This window comes from Poeciliopsis prolifica, unplaced genomic scaffold (genome assembly GCF_027474105.1).
Source record: "Poeciliopsis prolifica strain line A6 unplaced genomic scaffold, Auburn_PproV2 SCAFFOLD017, whole genome shotgun sequence".
Taxonomy (NCBI): domain Eukaryota; kingdom Metazoa; phylum Chordata; class Actinopteri; order Cyprinodontiformes; family Poeciliidae; genus Poeciliopsis; species Poeciliopsis prolifica.
Window position 1 is genome coordinate 11,240,165 of NW_026562392.1, and position 19,614 is coordinate 11,259,778.

General features: G+C 37.1%; 2 protein-coding genes and 1 long non-coding RNA gene across 3 annotated transcripts; 1 reads left to right on the forward strand and 2 right to left on the reverse strand.

Annotated features, from left to right (window-relative positions):
* Window positions 1-8,383: 8,383 nt before the first annotated feature.
* Window positions 8,384-9,751, forward strand: LOC129367710 (B-cell receptor CD22-like). Its single transcript, XM_055042341.1, has 4 exons — window positions 8,384-8,402; window positions 8,516-8,692; window positions 9,347-9,598; window positions 9,699-9,751. The coding sequence occupies exons 1-4, from the start codon at window positions 8,384-8,386 to the stop codon at window positions 9,749-9,751; spliced, it is 501 nt and encodes a 166-aa protein (XP_054898316.1).
* A 3,733-nt stretch (window positions 9,752-13,484) lies between these two features.
* Window positions 13,485-14,729, reverse strand: LOC129367580 (sialic acid-binding Ig-like lectin 16). Its single transcript, XM_055042122.1, has 4 exons — window positions 14,640-14,729; window positions 14,509-14,566; window positions 14,049-14,420; window positions 13,485-13,936 (listed from the first exon to the last, which is right to left on the reverse strand). Exons 2-4 carry the CDS (start codon window positions 14,546-14,548, stop codon window positions 13,626-13,628), a joined length of 723 nt encoding a protein of 240 aa, XP_054898097.1. The 5' UTR covers window positions 14,549-14,566; window positions 14,640-14,729; the 3' UTR covers window positions 13,485-13,625.
* A 2,128-nt stretch (window positions 14,730-16,857) lies between these two features.
* LOC129367590 (uncharacterized) lies at window positions 16,858-18,123 on the reverse strand. The gene is made up of 4 exons (XR_008606725.1): window positions 18,016-18,123; window positions 17,883-17,940; window positions 17,425-17,794; window positions 16,858-17,313 (listed from the first exon to the last, which is right to left on the reverse strand). It is a non-coding gene; the product is annotated as an uncharacterized LOC129367590 (long non-coding RNA).
* Window positions 18,124-19,614: the final 1,491 nt, after the last annotated feature.

Below are 19,614 nucleotides of genomic sequence, written 5' to 3' on the forward strand. Positions count from 1 at the left end.
TGTCCTTGAGTCCAGCTTTTTCCAGCCATTGGTAGGATTTACTGATATCAGCCACTTGGGTTATTTGCTGGTGGTACATCCCATGTAGGGGCTTGTCCTCCCATGATGGTATCTCTGGCACCTCAACCTCCGTTCCCTGTTGTCTGAGACATTCACTGAGCACATTGTCTGTTGAGGCTTTGTCCCTGATGTATTTATGGATCTTAGTTGTTTCGTCCTGGACAGTGGTTCTCACACTCACTAGTCCTCTGCCGTCGTCCTTGCGGCTCGTGTACAGTCTCAGGGTGCTGGATTTGGGATGGAACCCTCCATGCATGGTTAGTAGCTTTCTAGTCTTAATATCTGTGGCTTTCATCTCCTCCTTTGGCCAGCTGATTATTCCAGCAGGGTATCTGATTACTGGCAGGGCATAGCTGTTTATCGCACGGATTTTGTTCTTGCCATTGAGCTGGCTTCTCAGGACTTGCCTTATTCGTTGGAGGTATTTAGCTGTGGCTCCTTTCCTTGTGGCCTCATCGAGGTTGCCATTTGCTTGTGGTATACCTAGGTACTTGTAACTGTCCTCTATGTCTGCTATTGTTCCTTGTGGGAGTGAGACTCCTTCTGTGTGGATCACCTTCCCCCTCTTTGTGATCAGCCGACCACACTTCTCTAGTCCGAATGACATCCCAATGTCAGTGCTGTAGATCCTGGTGGTGTGGATCAGTGAGTCGATGTCTCGCTCACTCTTGGCATACAGCTTGATGTCATCCATGTAGAGGAGGTGACTGATGTGGCCCCATTTTTGAGGCGGTATCCGTAGCCAGTCTTGTTGATAATTTGGCTGAGGGGGTTCAGGCCTATGCAGAACAGTAGCGGGGACAGGGCATCTCCTTGGTATATGCCACATTTGATGGACACTTGTGCAAGTGGTTTGCAGTTGGCTTCAAGGGTGGTTTTCCACAGCCTCATCGAGTTTGCAATGAAGGCTCTCAGAATCCTGTTGATGTTATACATCTCTAGGCATTCAATGATCCAAGTATGCGGCATTGAGTCATAGCTTTCTTGTAATCGATCCAAGCCATGCACAGGTTGGTGTGTCGGGTTTTGCAGTCTCGGGCAACTGTGCGGTCTACGAGGAGTTGTGTTTGGCTCCTCTGGTATTTACACCGATACCCTTCTGTGCCGTGCTCATGTGTTTATCCATGTGTATATATATATTATATATATATATATATATATATATATATATATATATATATATATATATATATATATATATGTAACGGGTAATAGATACAGATGAAATTCTTGCTAAAATATGTTTGTAATTGCCATGTGATGAATGGTTTTTGGCGCCCCTTACTGGTTGCCTATAAATACAAAGCTAAACCGTAAATTCCACGCAGTCTGTTCAACGGTCTACTGTGGTAAGTCACCAAATTCAGTTCTTTCTGAACAGTCATAGTGGGTGTGCTCAAAGACTGACGTGGAGTTTTATTACAGTATGCAGAGAGCTGGTGGACCAGTAGTGGAGCTCACTGTGCTAATTTGTGTTGACCATTTATTACAGGTAATTATGTTATATTATTTATTAGTAATTTATTTTGTCAGTTATGTTTGTCAGTTTTTCTTCAGTTGAGTTGTCGGTTTGCTGTATTTACCAGCTTGTCAGTTTGTTTGTTCCCTGTTTCTGTCATGAAGTGGTGAAGTGGAGATGGTGAGGCAGACGCTGGAGACCCAGGTAGGTGAATGGTGAATATTTAATTATGAAAAATAGTCCAATAACAACAACAAACAGTCAAAGACGTAGTCCGCGGCCAGGCAGCACGGCTGAGCGGAAGCCAGGGCTCAACGCCGGTAGCAACTGGTCATACAGGCGGCTAAAAAAACACAACGGCAGACAAAGGCAAAAGTACGACAACGACCCGACGAGGAACAAAGGACACAGGAGGGACTAAATACACTGAAGGTAATCAAGGGAACAAGACACACCTGGGAACAATCAAGGGGAAGACAGGACAACGAGGAGACTCAGGACACAGAAACAGAATAAAACACAGAAAACACCAAACCTGACAGTTTCAGTTAGAAGTTACTGTTAAATAGTTTATTAGTTAAAATTGACTGCTGTCTATGTCTATTTATTGTTTTTCTTTATTTATAGGAGATAGACCAGATTGTGTTAAATTAATTTTAAAGAAGTATTAATAATCAAATATCACTATACGATCATCTGTTAGAAAAATATGTTGTTAAGCCAGATTGTAATGATTGTTTGTGAGGCAGTCTGTTCAGCGCTCTACTGTGTATGCGGAGAGCTGGTGGACCAGAAGTGTGGCTCACTGTACTAATTTGTGTTGACATTTATTACAGAAAATTCAACCAACTAGCCTCATCTGTGTGTATGACGGGACGGGCATAAGGGGAAGCTGTTACATTGGTGCCGTGACCTTGGACTTTGATTCCCTTTTGGAGTTTTTCTCTGTGATTCTAAATTGGCCACAAGTGACTGAAATAAACAAAAGCAAACTGATGGATTGTTGCAGTAACACCTGCAGCTGTACTGAGTACCTTGAAATTTTCCTTTAAATAAAACAGAAGAGTCATTGTTTTATTGCCTAACCATCTAGCAAAATTGTGGAAAATAAAATATCTTTTGTGTCAAAAGATATTATACACACCCAGCTGTCAGTCTGAGGGTTGAGGTGGAGAATGCTAAAGCCTAAATTTTATTGGTCAGTTTGATTTTGTTTATTTCACTGCTTTGCGTTTTTCTGTAAGCTAAAAACAAATGAGTTGGGTTTGAACCTCCCTTTGTTCTAAGATCAGCCTGAGCTTCTGACAGTGTGTGCAGTTCTGGTGGGTTGCTGGTTTACTAGATTTTTTGTGGTTTCGCGAACTGAACAGCTGATGGGTCACCCGCTGGCTGACACCAGCAGATGTTGAAAAAATGAAGGTCCGACAGATCGGAGGGTACACAAAACTATCACTGCACCTGACCTGCAAGAGCACAACCACCAATGAGCAAAAATCAGCACAAACCTAAACCACAAGAGCAGTGGACTCTTTTTTTTCATACAATGCTAAATAATAAAGACATGGAAGCGAAGCCTCTTTATGTGGTTCACGGAAAGAGGACGGTGTTGATTCCCAGGTTCAGGTGTTGCGATGTGCGCTACGAATAAGATGTTTTGGCACAATTTATTTATTTTTTCTTCACAATTTTGTTAATAGTAAATAGGGTTAAATATTAAAAATTCCAGAATTTATTATTTTCCTTCTTTACTTAAAGGAAAATGTCAAGGTACGCAGAGTGCAGCTGCAGGCGCTGCTGCGCTCCGATAGTTTCCTGCAGGCGCTGCGCGCAGTTCTGCATGAGGAATATCGTCTGATTCGGGACCTCCAGATGAATTTATGTATGATCTAATTGTACTTTCAATTTTTCAAGATAGAAATACGTCAGAAGGAAGAAACTGCAGCATTCATCTCGGCTGATTTGTAAACAGTTAAAAAATATATAAGTCAGTTTTTTTGTTTTTTGTTTACTTGGCAATTGGCTAAGGTAAACGCCAATTTCTTTAGCCCAAAGATGTTAATGCAGCTGATGTTTCTAAATAAAAATGTGTGAATGAACCTTGTTCAGTCTGTTTCCAGTCTTTATTGAAGTTGCCTGCAATTACTTTTTAAATCCAGCAGATGTCGCCATTAAGTGATACAGCAACACAGTATCGACACAATTTGGGAAATGTGCCATACACCCAATGAGGCATCATCTGCCCATCACTATCCTGTGCTATCCCTTCTCTCGCTCCACTCTTCTCTCGCTCCACTCTTCTCTCGCTCCACTCTTCTCTCGCTCCACTCTTCTCTCGCTCCACTCTTCTCTCGCTCTTGCTTACTGTTCTCTCTTTCTTTCTGCTCCTTAAACACCTGTGCTACCTTCACTGACCATACTCCTGTAGGACACCATTTTCTCTGACAATTCCCCCACAAAGTACACATAACTTATTTTAAACAATGCTAACATATTTTAATGACTACATGAACTTTGAAATGTTAATTGAAATAAAAAATAGAACAAATGAACTTATCCTCACTATTTCTTATCATCAACTTCTCTGAAGTTTGTTTCCTATCCTGGTTACACAGAACAATAACATGCAAGGAGAGAAGCATAACGTGCATGTAGATGCATATAGTGAAAAAGTTCTTTAACCTGAGACCAGTTGTGCCTCGATCTGACTGTGCAAAGAAGAATGAAAATCATCATGGACAAAAATGCACCTCTTCTCATCAATACAGTAATTTAACATCAGTGTCAGAGGCTTCTTCAATGCAGTGGCCATAGATCACAAAAAGTCTTAAGGCTAAAGTTATCTTCAGTGACCCCTTGTGGAATTTTATACTATGACACAAAATATTAAATTTCCCTCTGGGGTCAGAAATGCAGTGTTGTATTGACTTGACTTGCATTTGAAATTTGTGACTTTTTTTTATCTTGAATGCAAGTTTTGCCTGCTGTTTGTCTTTCAGAAAAACACAGAAAGGAGGAAAAGCCAAATATAAAAAGTAAAAATAATTTATTTACCAGTTCTTGTCACAACCCTGTGCAGCCTTAACAATGGAGTAATAACAAGATGCTTTATACAGCACATGTTTTGGTCCTTGTGTGGATTTTCTGTTGTCTACTGCTTCTCTCTTCATCCACTGGATGGTGTTAAGAGGCTGCTCCTTCATGGAGGACGTTCCTGTCCGGATTCAGCGCAGCTGTGATCAATAATCTCCTCACTTAGCAGTATTTGAGGAGCGGTCTGCCAGCTCTTCGATACCTGAGTGTTTTGTCAGTTTTGGTACTCTGAGTAATATTTTCCCGTTGCCTCTCTCTTTCAGGTGTTTTCTTGTGGCGCCTTGGATTTGACCCACTGGTTGCCTGAGCCCTTCTTCACCTCAGCTGTAGATTCAGTGACAGTTCCTGATTTAACGACTTGCTAACGGGCCGCCCCTCCCCTCTCATCACAAGAACTTATCTTACTGTTACCTGTCCGCCCTCCACTGCAAAGCCTCTTCCATCTACCTTTAAAGAACTTTCAGTCAAGAACACACCTGTATCGTCACAATAATTCAGCTCATTAATAAATCGCCAACAAGTACAACGTAAGAACAAATACAACATTTTCAAAATATTATTTATCAACAGAAAATTTATCCTAACCAATCGGCTGTTTAAAAAAAATCTAATTACTTATATTGTTGAAACATAAAGTAACTGTATTAATTCAGTTTCATAACTTAGTGTTTTACAGCAGGGTCAAGTAAACTAAATGTTTTAAATTGATTTGAACATTTCTGTTGGTTGTATATGTTTATTTAACAGTGCACTAATGTTTAAAAGTTTGGTTTTAGAAATTGAAATATGATATTATTGGTTATCTTGTCTAACTCCTTGGTATATTTATGAGTAAGGCAGTTAGTAAAGACTTAATGAACCATTGGTTTCAGAGCTTTCACCTTTACAAACCTATTATAACATAAAGTATTTACATCACAGACTGACCTGCGATCAGATGTGTACTTGCATATTTTGTAACAACTTCCCTTATTCTCTGCAGCAGAATGAGTTAATTCATCTGTGTTATTAAAATTATTTCTTGCAAAGTAATAATTTCTGTTTTGTTGCCCTAAAGTGGTTTTAGACAAACAATTGCAAAATTTGAAAAAATACATAAACATGTCACAATTTGCACCGAAACAAAAGGATTTATAGTTTATTCACAAAAAATGTTGAAAGGATTTCGCTACACCAACTTCTTAGAGTGTCTGTTGTTAGAGCATAAAGTGGTGCAGAAGTTCACACCACTTCACGTTCTACTCAGAAACAGTTCTATAAATAAAAGTCATGTCTTATGTGGTGAGTTAAGCTGACATCTTTACCACAACAATATTTTAACTCTTCTTTGGCTTCTTTAACATCCACAAAATCAAATATGTTGTTTTTCTTTTAATCCATATCCCTTGAGCTGATCACATAGAGATCTATGCTGTGAATGGCTTTCAAATATTTTAAAGCTGTTTTAAATACGGTCAATCCATGAAATCTTCTTGATTTAACTTCCTGCCCAAATGTACAAATTAAAAGTCTGTGCTCTCATCTTCCGCATGCATCTTTGTTAAAAACCATGTTGTTACAGGTGCAGCAGTGGTACCTTTGCATGAATCCAGGATGACAACTCCTCCTGGAAGTTCAGTGATGACGATGGGGCGTGCATTGCCATCCAAACCGTAGAGAAATGAAATGAGAAATTTAACCAGTGAATTGTCTTTTTAACTGTCAAATTTAAACATGTTTGAAATCTTCCTCATAATTTTAAATGTGTTGTTGAGCCGTCATTAAGATTAGGTCTGGTAGTGTCCTTTTGTTGGTCATGCTTGCAGATGATAAACATGCACATGTATGTGACGCAGTGGCTTTGAGCTTTGATAAAAGTGGAACGGAAACTAGACAAGTCATCTGTCACGGGAATGAAGAAGCAGCTTCTGCCTGCATACCAAAAGTATTTCTTTCAACTGCAATTCACCTAAGAAGACAAGATGGGTGCCTCCAAATGGATTACCTTTTTTGTATGCATTTATTTGAAAGGTCGGGTATATTTTGTGTAATTTATAAATTGTTATAAATTATGAGATGCTAATTTTGCTGGTGTTGTTTCCCAAAATGTCTTTTCATGGGACTTTACTCTAGTAGAATGTTATTTATAAGTTACATGAAATCATTGCTTTGTTTTGATACTTTAATGCTTCCACTTACAGAGTCTGAAGCAAAGCCTCGTCCTGGACATCCACATCTCCGGCCTCAGTCAAAGGGCTCATCGGTTCATGTGTGGTGATCCCCTGCTCTTTTAACTATCCAGATCAAGGAAATAAATATGAATTCACTGGGATTTGGACAATCCAAATGGTGTAATTTTTCACTCGGGCTCTGGAAAGATGTTACAGCAGTACCAGAATCGCGTTGAGCTTGTTGGAAAGCTGGAAGGGAAGAACTGCTCTCTGAAGATCGACCCCCTTCAGAAAAGCGACGTGGGACCTTTTGATTTTAGAATTGAAATTAAGAAATACAACAGCTATAGCTACAAAAATAATATTGCTGTTTCAGTTTTAAGTAAGTAGCTCATTATTTTCCTCTTTCTGTTTTCAGTGTTGTTGTCATGTCTGACATTTATGAGCATCTAGTTAGTTCAAATAGAACATTTTACATTTGACCTTTGCACTTATTTGAAGGGTTTAACCAATTTTAGTCAAATTTGACCATATCTAAAAGTTTACAAATTTGTATTTTTGTGCACCATTGTACTTTAGTTTAGCTTAGAGAAAAATGTTTAAGAAACAGAACATTAAGAAATTGCAAATAATTTTAAAAAAATATAAATTAATGTAAACAATTAGAAATGAAAAAAAAAATCCTTTATATTTGTTTATGTATATGAAGCATATCCGTTTACATTACTTACTGATGTTAATTTAATTTATGACATAAAACCCTATTTTTTGATTTTAGACTACTCAGCTGATTAGTTTTATCCTTTTTTGAAAACTCAACAAGCCAAAGCATTTTAATGACATGAAGCATATTATAATTTACCAAATGAGCAAAATGCCCCAAATTAAAACTGGAATTAATGCAATATATGCAACAAATATGAACTTACGCTTTAATCTACAGTGACCTCTTGAACTAAATTTGAAATCATTCTCTTTCCATGTCCATCTTAAATGAGGCTTTGTTTTGTTGTTTGCTAAATTTGGGAAAGTTCATCAGAGACAAATATATTTAGTTGTACATTAAATCAAGTAAAACCTTAATGGGTGTTATTTCATCAGGAGCACTAGCCTGGTCATTGAGTTCCTATATTTCACTTTATTCACATCTTGATTCACAGCAGTGTGAGTTTTCTCCCTCTCGTCTGGATTCCTATTTTCTATGCGATTAATCAGCGAACAGAAGGAGAAGCTGAGAGTGATTTTCTGCTCCGTTTTAGAAGTGTGTCTGTAATTTTAGCAATGGTAACAGAGGAAGTGAGCAAAGCCATTCAGTAGCATTAACAGATACCTCATTCAGTGGAGGGCGGTTGTTAACAGTGCAGGCAATTTTCTGTAAGCTTCATCACATCAAACTGGCTCATTGCCCTTGTCATTAACAATTGGGTAAAAGTTAAAACTTCAGCAGAGTTTATAGCTCCAGCAAGCAATTGTTTCTTAATAGCCAAGAGCCCAGACTGTCTGAAAGAAACAAAGTGTCGAACAAGGATCTGGTTTTTGTACCAGGCTATATTAACACAGGATGAAACATTTTAATTTTCTCTTTTTGATTTCTGTACATAGGTCATTTTAATGCTCTACTCTGATGTCTCTGGTTAACACAGGTGAGCCAAATCCTCTCCAATTCTCAGTGGAAGAGGACATTAGGGAGGGACAAAATGTGTCTGCATTCTGCTCTGTGTCTCACTCCTGCCCCGCCTCTCCTCCCGATTTCAAGTGGAGTCACCTCGGAGAGGAGATTCATCAGTCCAACAGCTTGGCAATGCAGAGTGGAACACAACTTCTATTCTGAGCTTTCGGCCGACTCATATTGACCACAACAAGCCTTTACAGTGCACTGTAACCCTCAAGGGGGGAAAAAGTCAGAAGAAATCCAAGATTCTTCAAGTAAAATGTAAGTGTCGATAAGAATGATTTTTTTCATGAATACATTTTGGATTTAAAACCAAATTACTTTGTTCTTCAAGTCACAAAAAATGTTTTTGGATGAAAAGCCTTTTAAAAGAGAAGTGAAATGTACAGAACACAATATATGTGGCAAAGTTGCATTTTACTGCATGGTAGTTCTAAGAATTCACAGTTTTGCAAATTTTTTACCAGTAAATGTTTATCATGTCAATGTTGGTTTTTTACCAACCGGTAAAAGCCCAGTTGGCTAGTTTGTCAATAAACTAGTCAACTGGCTAGTTGGATGAAAGTTCATCCAACAAATTTAAATCAGCTAGGTTAAAACAAATGAGTTAATGTTCTGGTTCTCCACTTAAACATTGCGAGCGAAGAAAGCCAACTTTCAGTGATTCTTTGTAATTTTGTTTAAATGATGACAAATAAAACAGTTTTGCAAAGATCGTGACACTATGATTGTCATATTATCATGGCATGTTTCTAAGATGCTGTTTGCCTCTACATTGTCTGCAAACTGAACTACCAAATGAAGAGTGCCATTTCTGTAGATTTACTTTTTCACGACACTATTGTACCACATGCCGCCATAAACGATACAGTTGATATGGCAAGAATACATAGCTGTTTTTCTGTATTCGTGCAGATGCACCGTTGAATGTGAACGTTGAGTACAAGGTCGACGTAAAGGAGGGAGAAACTGTGGATCTCACTTGCTCCAGTGAGGCTCACCCTCCTGTCAGCCACTATGAGTGGCACAATGAAACTGGAGCAAAGATCTCTCAGGGAAACCTCTACATAGTGTCAAATGTTTCTAGAACCATTGGAGCAATGTATTGTGTCGCTATGAACGACGAGGGAAAAAATGTTTCACGGCCTGTCCAGCTCAATGTTTTATGTGAGTAAACAAATAACACACATTGCGACATAATATTGAATGAATATGAATTCATAGCTGATTCCAAATGCATTCTGGGATTTTTTTTGGCCTTTTACAGATGCTCCTGAGATAAAGACTGAGTCGTCATGCTCAGCAGAAGGCAACTGGTGAAGTGCGAGTGTATTGTGGACTCCAATCCTGCCAGCACCGTCACATTTAAGCTTTCTGACAAAATTCAGCCTGGAACGACAAGAGATAAAATGGTTTCTATACCACAAAGATTCTTTGGAAAGACATTGAGCCTTTCAAATTTGTGCAGTGTTTGGCATCTAACATTGAAGGGGAAGCCATGCAAACACTCTCTATACCTCATGACGGTATGACATGATATCAGATTTCAAGACATGGTGAATAAATTAAGCATTCATTGTTTGATTTCTGTCTTTACAGAGATGACGCTTTACATTTTCATTGCCAGTGGAGCAGCAGGATTCTTGCTGTTGGTTATACTTGTAGTGGGAGTTTGTAAGAAATGGTGAGTGAAATATAAATGTTGTTTGCTAAAGTAAAGAAGTCTGCAAACAATCAGTGTTACATGAGAAACAGTTTTCTTCTTTTTGTATTATACAATCTACATCACTCTATCTACCTTCCAGATACAATAATGTGCATTTTAATGTAATATGTCAAATATTTACAGAATTTTGAAAAGAGTGCTGCAAGGCACAGTTTTTGGCCTTATTATTTTTTGCATTTTCCAAATAGCACTTGAAAGAATGTGTACACAGCTAAAGTGCATTTTTATGTTGATAACATGATACATCAATTATTGCCATGAAGAAAGCAAATCATGCTGTTTTCTAGAACTAAACCTAAATCTTGGATGATATTGGTATTTCGGCTTTGGAGAAGGCCTTATTAATAAAGTATCATCCTGCAAAGATCTGGGTATTGATCGATAAGGTTGAAATGTTGAAGGGTTTTAATTTGGCCACTATTTTTGAAAAAGGACCTGGGACCTGAGTGTCCTAGATTATCATTCAGGAAAAGCCTGTATAGCCTCAATCTATTTAGGATTTAGGCTGAATGGATTTAGCCTAAATCCGTTTAAAAGGCAAAAACCCCAAAAAAACAAAAATGGAGCTGGAACAAGTGGCTGGGGAGAGGGAAGTCTGGCCTCCCTTTTTAGGCCCCAGATAAGCGAAAAAAGCTGAATGGATGGATGGATGGATGGATGGATGGATGGATGGATGGATGGATGGATGGATGGATGGATGGATGGATGGATGGATGGATGGATGGATGGATGGATGGATGGATGGATGGATGGATGGATGGATGGATGGATGGATGGATGGATGAATGGATGGATGGATGGATGGATGGTCCATGACTGCTTGTTAAATGGTTAAGAGTTCCTCGGCTTGTTTGAGAAAAGATTCTACGAACAAAGTTATGCACAGCAGACTCAACCTCTGAGAAAATTACTTTTATCTTACCAGCAGGGGGAAACCTAGAGACACTTCAGGATTAAACATGAGTGCCATGATGACAGAAAGGCCTCAGGAAGCACCAGAGAAGGCCTCAAAAAGGTTATCACTCAGCAAAGACTGAATTAAACAAACGTTTCATCTTACTCATAATTATTTTCAAAACATCTGATTTGTATTCCCAGGAACAAGATTTGTGATGATCCATATACTTCTGATATTTATATGAATGAAGATATGTATGGAAATGTTGGAGTATGTATTTTTCTCCACTTAATTTTACAAATTCATGAGGAAATACAATAATTGTATGTTGTATTTGTTTTTCAGATTGACTGGGATGATCAAATATATGCCAATGTCTAACAAATAAAGGAAAAGCTGCAGCCTGTTTACCAGCTTGACGAAAAATATTAATATTCTGGTGTGTAATTAATGGTCTAATTATATTTTAAGTTTGTTCTGTGTAACTATTTTGATGTGTGTTGCAGATGTTCTGTGCAGATCCGTTGTGCAAATGTAATCTACATCTCAACTGTGTTAACCAGGTTAAATAAAGGAAATGAATTCTGTATATATTTGGGTTACACATAATCCAAACATTAGAGTGCCTCATAAGGCACTTTTGCTTGCAGCTATAACATTTCCAAATAAGTCTTGTAAATGTATGTATCAATAATGGCTATTAAACTGTTATAAAAATGTACCTAAGTGTATTTTTTTATTATTCAAGTGGTTGGACTTATCTAGTTTCAACATACTGTGGGAGTGTTGCTATCTTTAGAATTTCCTCTTTTGGTTGTAAGATTGTGATATCTGTTTAACGTGTTTAAAAGTAAAACTATTCTAACAAAGTAGTTTAAAAGGATCAAATGATGATCCTGTAGTTGTTGACCTGCAAGCTTCTTAAGTGCAGATAAGTCAAACAATACTGTTCAATAATAAACGAAGAAAGTGTGGTTGTTGATGGGCATGCACTTTTGGTCAAGTGTGGAAAAACCCACAGTTGTGCATATAAGTTGTTCAGAATTAACTCAGAAAGGGAAGTTGCTACGAAGCTCAGTGAAATTTTTCAAAACGTCAACATCTGTTACTCAAAAAGAAAACTGAAAAGTTTCAAACTCGTTTTTGCATTTGGCATTGCCGTCCATATCAGCTGAATCAACAGCATACTTTATTGATAAATTCTTTATTGACAATGTTAAATGTTCGACTCATAAAGCAAGAAGTAATGTGAAGCAGACAACAGCCGCGTGGGAGAAATATTTTCCAGGGGAGATTGTTGTCAAATCAAGATGAGACGTCTTCACCCTCATCATTTTGCAGAGGCTCAGGCGTCTTTCTTCAATTATTTTCTTACAAGCAGAATCAAACTTATTGCTGGAGGAACTTTTGACATAGAGGCCACTCTATGCCGGTGTTAATCAAACACTCCTGTGCTGTAAATCGATTCCCCCAGTGTTGTCCTCATCCTACAACAATAAACAATTGACATTGAAGTAGAGGATAAATTAAGTTTTTGCCTGGTGTTTTTCTAAATTAGCGCAATTATGCCTATATGGCAGCATGATGATACGAGACTGTGCTTAAAATGAAACATGAAGTGTGTCTTGGTTTCTGTAAATCCCTTTTCATCTGGTGCTGCCGGAGCACCGAAGCATGCTTTGTTACCCCAGTGCAACAGAAACAAAGCATGCAAAGAATGAAGATCACCATGTAGAAGTTAGCCATGCATAACTATGTAATATGTTGTGTGATACAAAAGCATGGAAAACAAAGAAAATAATGGCAACGTAATTTTTATTTTACTTCCCCTTTTTTCTTTTCGTCAGTGGAGTTGACAGACTACTTAAATATAATGCATCAGGGCTTTATCTCAACCTTTGAAAGACTATCATATTACGGTTAATAGAAAAAAGTTTGTTCCCGTATATATTTTATCCACATTTTTTTCGTGAGGGATTCTCCGTCTTGTAAAAATATTTAGTTGGCAGTGAAATTTACTCAATGAATCATGCAATGTAGATTTAAAGTACTATTTGAAGTGCTAAATTAAATACCCCATGTTCTCCATTCACCACAAATGGGAGGCTGCTGCCACAACAGTTTCCTATTTCACACATTCCAGATAATTGAAACAAAGTTAAGAGATAAAAAACAAAAAAATGTTACAATCTTAGCACTTTGATGAAAGCTTTAATACAAAGGAACAAGGAAACTTGTAGACTTTGGAGTATGATGTATATTAATAGTCAGTGTATGATCTTGCAGTTTATGAAGAGTAAAAGAAAAGTATTAACAAAATTAATTCATAAAACCTATTAGAAAATCATCAAAGGTTAAAAAAATTAATATTAACTTTTTTAAAGATTTATGTAAAGTTAAACTCAAAAGGTAATATGAATCAAAGCATGCAACAATAATCATGTCTTGTCTCTCTAAATGTTTTTTTTTTTGTTTTTGTATTTTTTTTGTAGTTTTACTAATTCTGAACTTTTCTGTAAAATCACTTTGTCATCATGGCAGATAGCTCTAAAAAGATTGCTCTAATTTAATTAAATATTTACTCCATATTTAGTTACTCTTCTTCTTGACGGAATCACAGAGCCCTTTGTCGTCTTCCTGCCGAAGAATGTCACCGTACAGATTATAGGCTTGTTGAAGTCGGATTCTTCAGGGGTAAAGGTGAGAGTCGACGTTGTTTTCCACAACCATTTATTTGCTGGTTTTTTTGACTTTGTTTCCCTTTTGCCATAGTGGTTCCAGGAGAATTTGGGAGGAGATGATGGACAGACATGAGTAACTGTGCAGGTGGCAGTCACTTTATCTTGGACTGCAACAGTCATGATGGGAGGCGCAGGAACTCCTGTACAATCGACAGTTTTCACAAAATCACTTGTTAAATAGTTATTCAAACATGTTTTAATATCTTAAAGTAAATGGTGTAGAATTACTGAAAAGGTCTCTAATAAACTCACGGAAGACATTGAGGGTGACCATATTTTTTAAGAAACTGTTGCTTTTATGTTGTGGAAGTTCGATTCTGAAGTGAAACGGACCAGTGTCGGTTGTTCTGACGCCAAACAGCTGCCAGCTGCAGTTGCCGCTTTGAAGGTAACCTGACATTCTGGTTCGCTTGTGGAACTCATCCGTTAGCTTCAAACTGGGGAAACTTGATGCAACAAGCGTGTTCCCTCTCTTCCAGAATCCCCGCCACCTGTTCAATATTTTTTTCGTCTTAGGATACTTGTATCTGCAGGGAATGTCCACACATGAGCCTTGAAGAACAGGGATTTTTGATGGCACTTTTATGGACCAGTCCTTGCTCGTGCCTAGAGATTCAGCCATCCCTGCAATGAAGCGTTAAATATTTTTCAGCAAGTAGACAGTGATAGAACGATGATATTCCATGAATTGCCATTTTAAGCCGAAGCTTACCAAAAACTATCAGAATCGGAAGCCACAATTTCAGCTCCATTATTAGCTGACGAGAAGTCTAAAAAAATCAACATAAAGATTAATAAAAATATAAGTCTTCAGTGAATTCTTCTTAATGATGATCCACTCACCTTGAAGTTTCTTTGACTGAAATTAAATCTTGTAAGATTTCAACGTATCAAAGCCAAAGACTATACCTCTGTCCAAATGTGTGGTGAGGGTGAGTCTTGTGCTTATAAAGCAAAAGTTTAGACCTTGAAGCCAGAAATTGTTACAATCAAACTTTCCCCACATCATAAGCTGATTATTATGTTACTTTTAATGTGCCTTTTCCAGAAAAAATATTTTAGATGGAGAAAAAAATAAATAAATGTAGCATATTCATTAAATAAAGTCTGCAACAATGTTGTGTTTGAATAAAACGGTTATGGTGTAAAATGAGTAAAAGTATCCTTCTTGACGACTTCCTGAAAGTCAGCACAGTGTACCCAGAATCAGGAGTGGAGCAATTAAATATAGGTATGCTTGACATCAGATCAAATCTTTGGAATGTAGATATTTTTTCTCAGTCCCATATGTTAAAATGCAAAAAGGAATATATATTTTTACTGGTCTTGCAAAGTTGCATTTTGCTGCATGATGGTTTTAAGAATTTACTGTTTTGTACATAATTTATCAATAAATGCATGCCAATGTATTGCCAGTTCATCCTAAACAAGAACTAGTTCAAATTCATTCAGCCAGATTTAATGTTCTAGTTCACCACCGAAACATTGTGAGCTAAGAAAGACAACATGAACCAACTTTCATTGATTGATTGTAATTTTGTTTCGTGATGCTATATTACCATATTATCATGACATGTTTTTAAAATGCTGTTTGCCTCTACACTGTCTGTAAGTTGAACTACCAAATGAGGAGAACAATTTCTGTGAGTTTACTTTTTTATGACACTGTTGTATCAGACGCCGTCACAAATGATACATCTACTATGGCAAGGGTTTTTATATATTCATGCAGATGCACCATTGAGTCCAAGGTCGACATAAAGGAGGGAGAATCTGTGGATCTCATTTGCTCCAGTGAGGCTCACCTTCCTGTCAGCCGCTATGAGTTCTGTCAGGGAAACCTCTACATAGTGTCAAAAGTTTCTAGAACAATAGGAGCAATATATTGTGCTGCTATCAACGACGAGGGAAAAAATGTTTCACGGCCTGTCCAGCTCAATGTTTTATTATAAAGTATGATCCTCTAAATATTTGGGTATTTATTGGATGATAGTCTGCCTGTTGACAATTCAAAAAAAATGTTGAAGGGTTTTAATTTGGCTACTATTTTTGAAATAGGAGATGTCCTCGATTATCATTAAGGAAAAGCCTGTAGAGCCTAAATGGATTTAAACAACAGTTTATAATCTTTTTTCTGACCCAAGTTAACCTTAAGGAGACAATAGCATTAAGAGGATTCTATGTACACAGTCATGTCTAAATATTTTAAAAGTATAACTATAATTTTAAAATCATACCTTTATTTGGCCAGCAGGGGAAACCTAGAGACACTTCAGGATTAGACGTTTGCCATGACGACACAAAGACGTCAGGAACCCAAAGAGAAGGCCTAAAAAAATCCTCATCACTCACTCAAGCAAACTTCTCATCGTACTTATAATTATTTTCAAACATCTGAATTGTCTACCGAGGTACAAGATTTGTGATGATCCACATTCTTCTAGTTTTTATATGAATGAAGTCGTTATCTCAACATTTGAAAGAGAAAAAACTATCATAATACGGTTAATAGAAAAAAGTTCACTGGTCCCATACATATTTTATCCACATTTTCTTCGTGAGGAACAGTAAAAGTTACCCAATGAACCATGCAATGTAGATTTAAAGAGAATAATACTATTACTTTAGTTGCTATTTGTGCAGTTCTTCTGATGATGAAGGTTCTTGGTGGCCCATTTGAAGTGCTAAATAAAATACTTCATGTTCTCCATTCACCACAAATGGGAGGCTGCAGCCACAACAGTTTCCTATTTCACACATTCCAGATAATTGAGACAAAAGTTAAGAGAGAAAAAACACAAAAATGTTACAATCTTAGCACTTTGATGAAAGCTTTAATACAAAGGAACAAGGAAACTTGTAGACTTTGGAGTATGATGTATATTTAATAGTCATGATCTTGCAGTTTATGAAGAGTAAAAGAAAAGAATTAACAAAATTAATTCATAAAACCTATTAGAAAATCATCAAAGGTTAAAAAAATTAATATTAACTTTTTTTCCCTCCAATATGTTTTTAAAGATTTATGTAAAGTTAAACTCAAAAGGTAATATGAATCAAAGCATGCAACAGTAATCATGTCTTGTCTCTCTAAATGTTTTTTTTTGTTTTTGTATTTTTTTTGTAGTTTTACTAATTCTGAACTTTTCTGTAAAATCACTTTGTCATCATGGCAGATAGCTCTAAAAAGATTGCTCTAATTTAATTAAATATTTACTCCATATTTAGTTACTCTTCTTCTTGACGGGAATCACAGAGCCCTTTGTCGTCTTCCTGCCGAAGAATGTCACCGTACAGATTATAGGCTTGTTGAAGTCGGATTCTTCAGGGGTAAAGGTGAGAGTCGACGTTGTTTTCCACAACCATTTATTTGCTTGTATTTTTGACTTTGTTTCCCTTTTGCCATAGTGGTTCCAGGAGAATTTGGGAGGAGATGATGGACAGACATGAGTAACTGTGCAGGTAGCGGTCACTTTATCTTGGATTGAAACAGTCATGATGGGAGGCGCAGGAACTCCTGTACAATCGACAGTTTTCACAAAATCACTTGTTAAATAGTTATTCAAACATGTTTTAATATCTTAAAGTATATGGTGTAGAATTACTGAAAGGTCTCTAATATACTCACGGAAGACATTGAGGGTGACCTTATTTTTTGAGAAACTGTAGATTGTATGATCTGGATGTTCGATTCTGAAGTGAAACGGACCAGTGTCGGTTGTTCTGACGCCAAACAGCTGCCAGCTGCAGTTGCCTTGCAAGGTAACCTGACATTCTGGTTCGCTTGTGGAACTCATCCGTTAGTTTCAAACTGGGGAAACTTGATGCAACAAGCGTGTTCCCTCTCTTCCAGAATCCCCGCCACCTGTTCAATATTTTTTTCGTCTTAGGATACTTGTATCTGCAGGGAATGTCCACACATGAGCCTTGAAGAACAGGGATTTTTGATGGCACTTTTATGGACCAGTCCTTGCTCGTGCCTAGAGATTCAGCCATCCCTGCAATGAAGCGTTAAATATTTTTCAGCAAGTAGACAGTGATAGAACGATGATATTCCATGAATTGTCATTTTAAGCCGAAGCTTACCAAAAACTATCAGAATCGGAAGCCACAATTTCAGCTCCATTATTAGCTGACAAGAAGTCTAAAAAAATCAACATAAAGATTAATAAAAACATAAAAGTCTTTAGTGAATTATTCTTAATGATGATCCACTCACCTTGAAGTTTCTTTGACTGAAATTAAATCTTGTAAGATTTCAACGTTTCGAAGCCAAAGGTCATGCCTCTGTCCAAATGTGTGGTGAGGGTGAGTCTTGTGCTTATAAAGCAAAAATTTAGACCTTGAAGCCAGAAATTGTTACGATCAAGCTTTCCCCACATCATAAGCTGATTATTATGTTACTTTTGATGTGCCTTTACCAGGAAAAATATTTTAGATGGAGAAAAAAAATAATGTAGCACATTCATTAAATAAAGTCTGCAACAATGTTGTGTTTGAATAAAACGGTTATGGTGTAAAATGAGTACAAGTATCCTTCTTGACGACTTCCTGAAAGTCAGCGCAGTGTACCCAGAATCAGGAGTGGAGCAATTAAATATAGGTATGCTTGACATCAGATCAAATCTTTGGAATGTTGATATTTTTCTCAGTCCCATATGTTAAAATGCAAAAATATATATTTTTATTGCTTTTCCTTAAACATGTTACGGCTAGAGCCTTAACATGAAGAGATGGTGTTGCAAAGTTGCATTTTGCTGCATGATGGTTTTAAGAATTTACTGTTTTGTACATAATTTATCAATAAATGCATGCCAATGTATTGCCAGTTCATCCTAAACAAGAACTAGTTCAAATTCATTCAGCCAGATTTAATGTTCTAGTTCACCACCGAAACATTGTGAGCTAAGAAAGGCAACATGAACCAACTTTCATTGATTGATTGTAATTTTGTTTCGTGATGCTATATTACCATATTATCATGACATGTTTTTAAAATGCTGTTTGCCTCTACACTGTCTGTAAGTTGAACTACCAAATGAGGAGAACAATTTCTGTGAGTTTACTTTTTTATGACACTGTTGTACCAGACGCCGTCATAAATGATACATCTACTATGGCAAGGGTTTTATATATTCATGCAGATGCACCGTTGAGTCCAAGGTCGACATAAAGGAGGGAGAATCTGTGGATCTCATTTGCTCCAGTGAGGCTCACCTTCCTGTCAGCCGCTATGAGTTCTGTCAGGGAAACCTCTACATAGTGTCAAAAGTTTCTAGAACAATAGGAGCAATATATTGTGCTGCTATCAACGATGAGGGAAAAAATGTTTCACGGCCTGTCCAGCTCAATGTTTTATTATAAAGTATGATCCTCTAAATATTTGGGTATTGATTGGATGATAGTCTGCCTGTTGACAATTCAGAAAAAATGTTGAAGGGTTTTAATTTGGCTACTATTTTTGAAATAGGAGATGTCCTCGATTATCATTAAGGAAAAGCCTGTAGAGCCTAAATGGATTTAAACAACAGTTTATAATCTTTTTTCTGACCCAAGTTAACCTTAAGGAGACAATTTCATTAAGAGGATTCTATGTACACAGTCATGTCTAAATATTTTAAAAGTATAACTATAATTTTAAAATCATACCTTTATTTGGCCAGCAGGGGGAAACCTAGAGACACTTCAGGATTAGACGTTTGCCATGACGACACAAAGACGTCAGGAACCCAAAGAGAAGGCCTAAAAAAATCCTCATCACTCACTCAAGCAAACTTCTCATCGTACTTATAATTATTTTCAAACATCTGAATTGTCT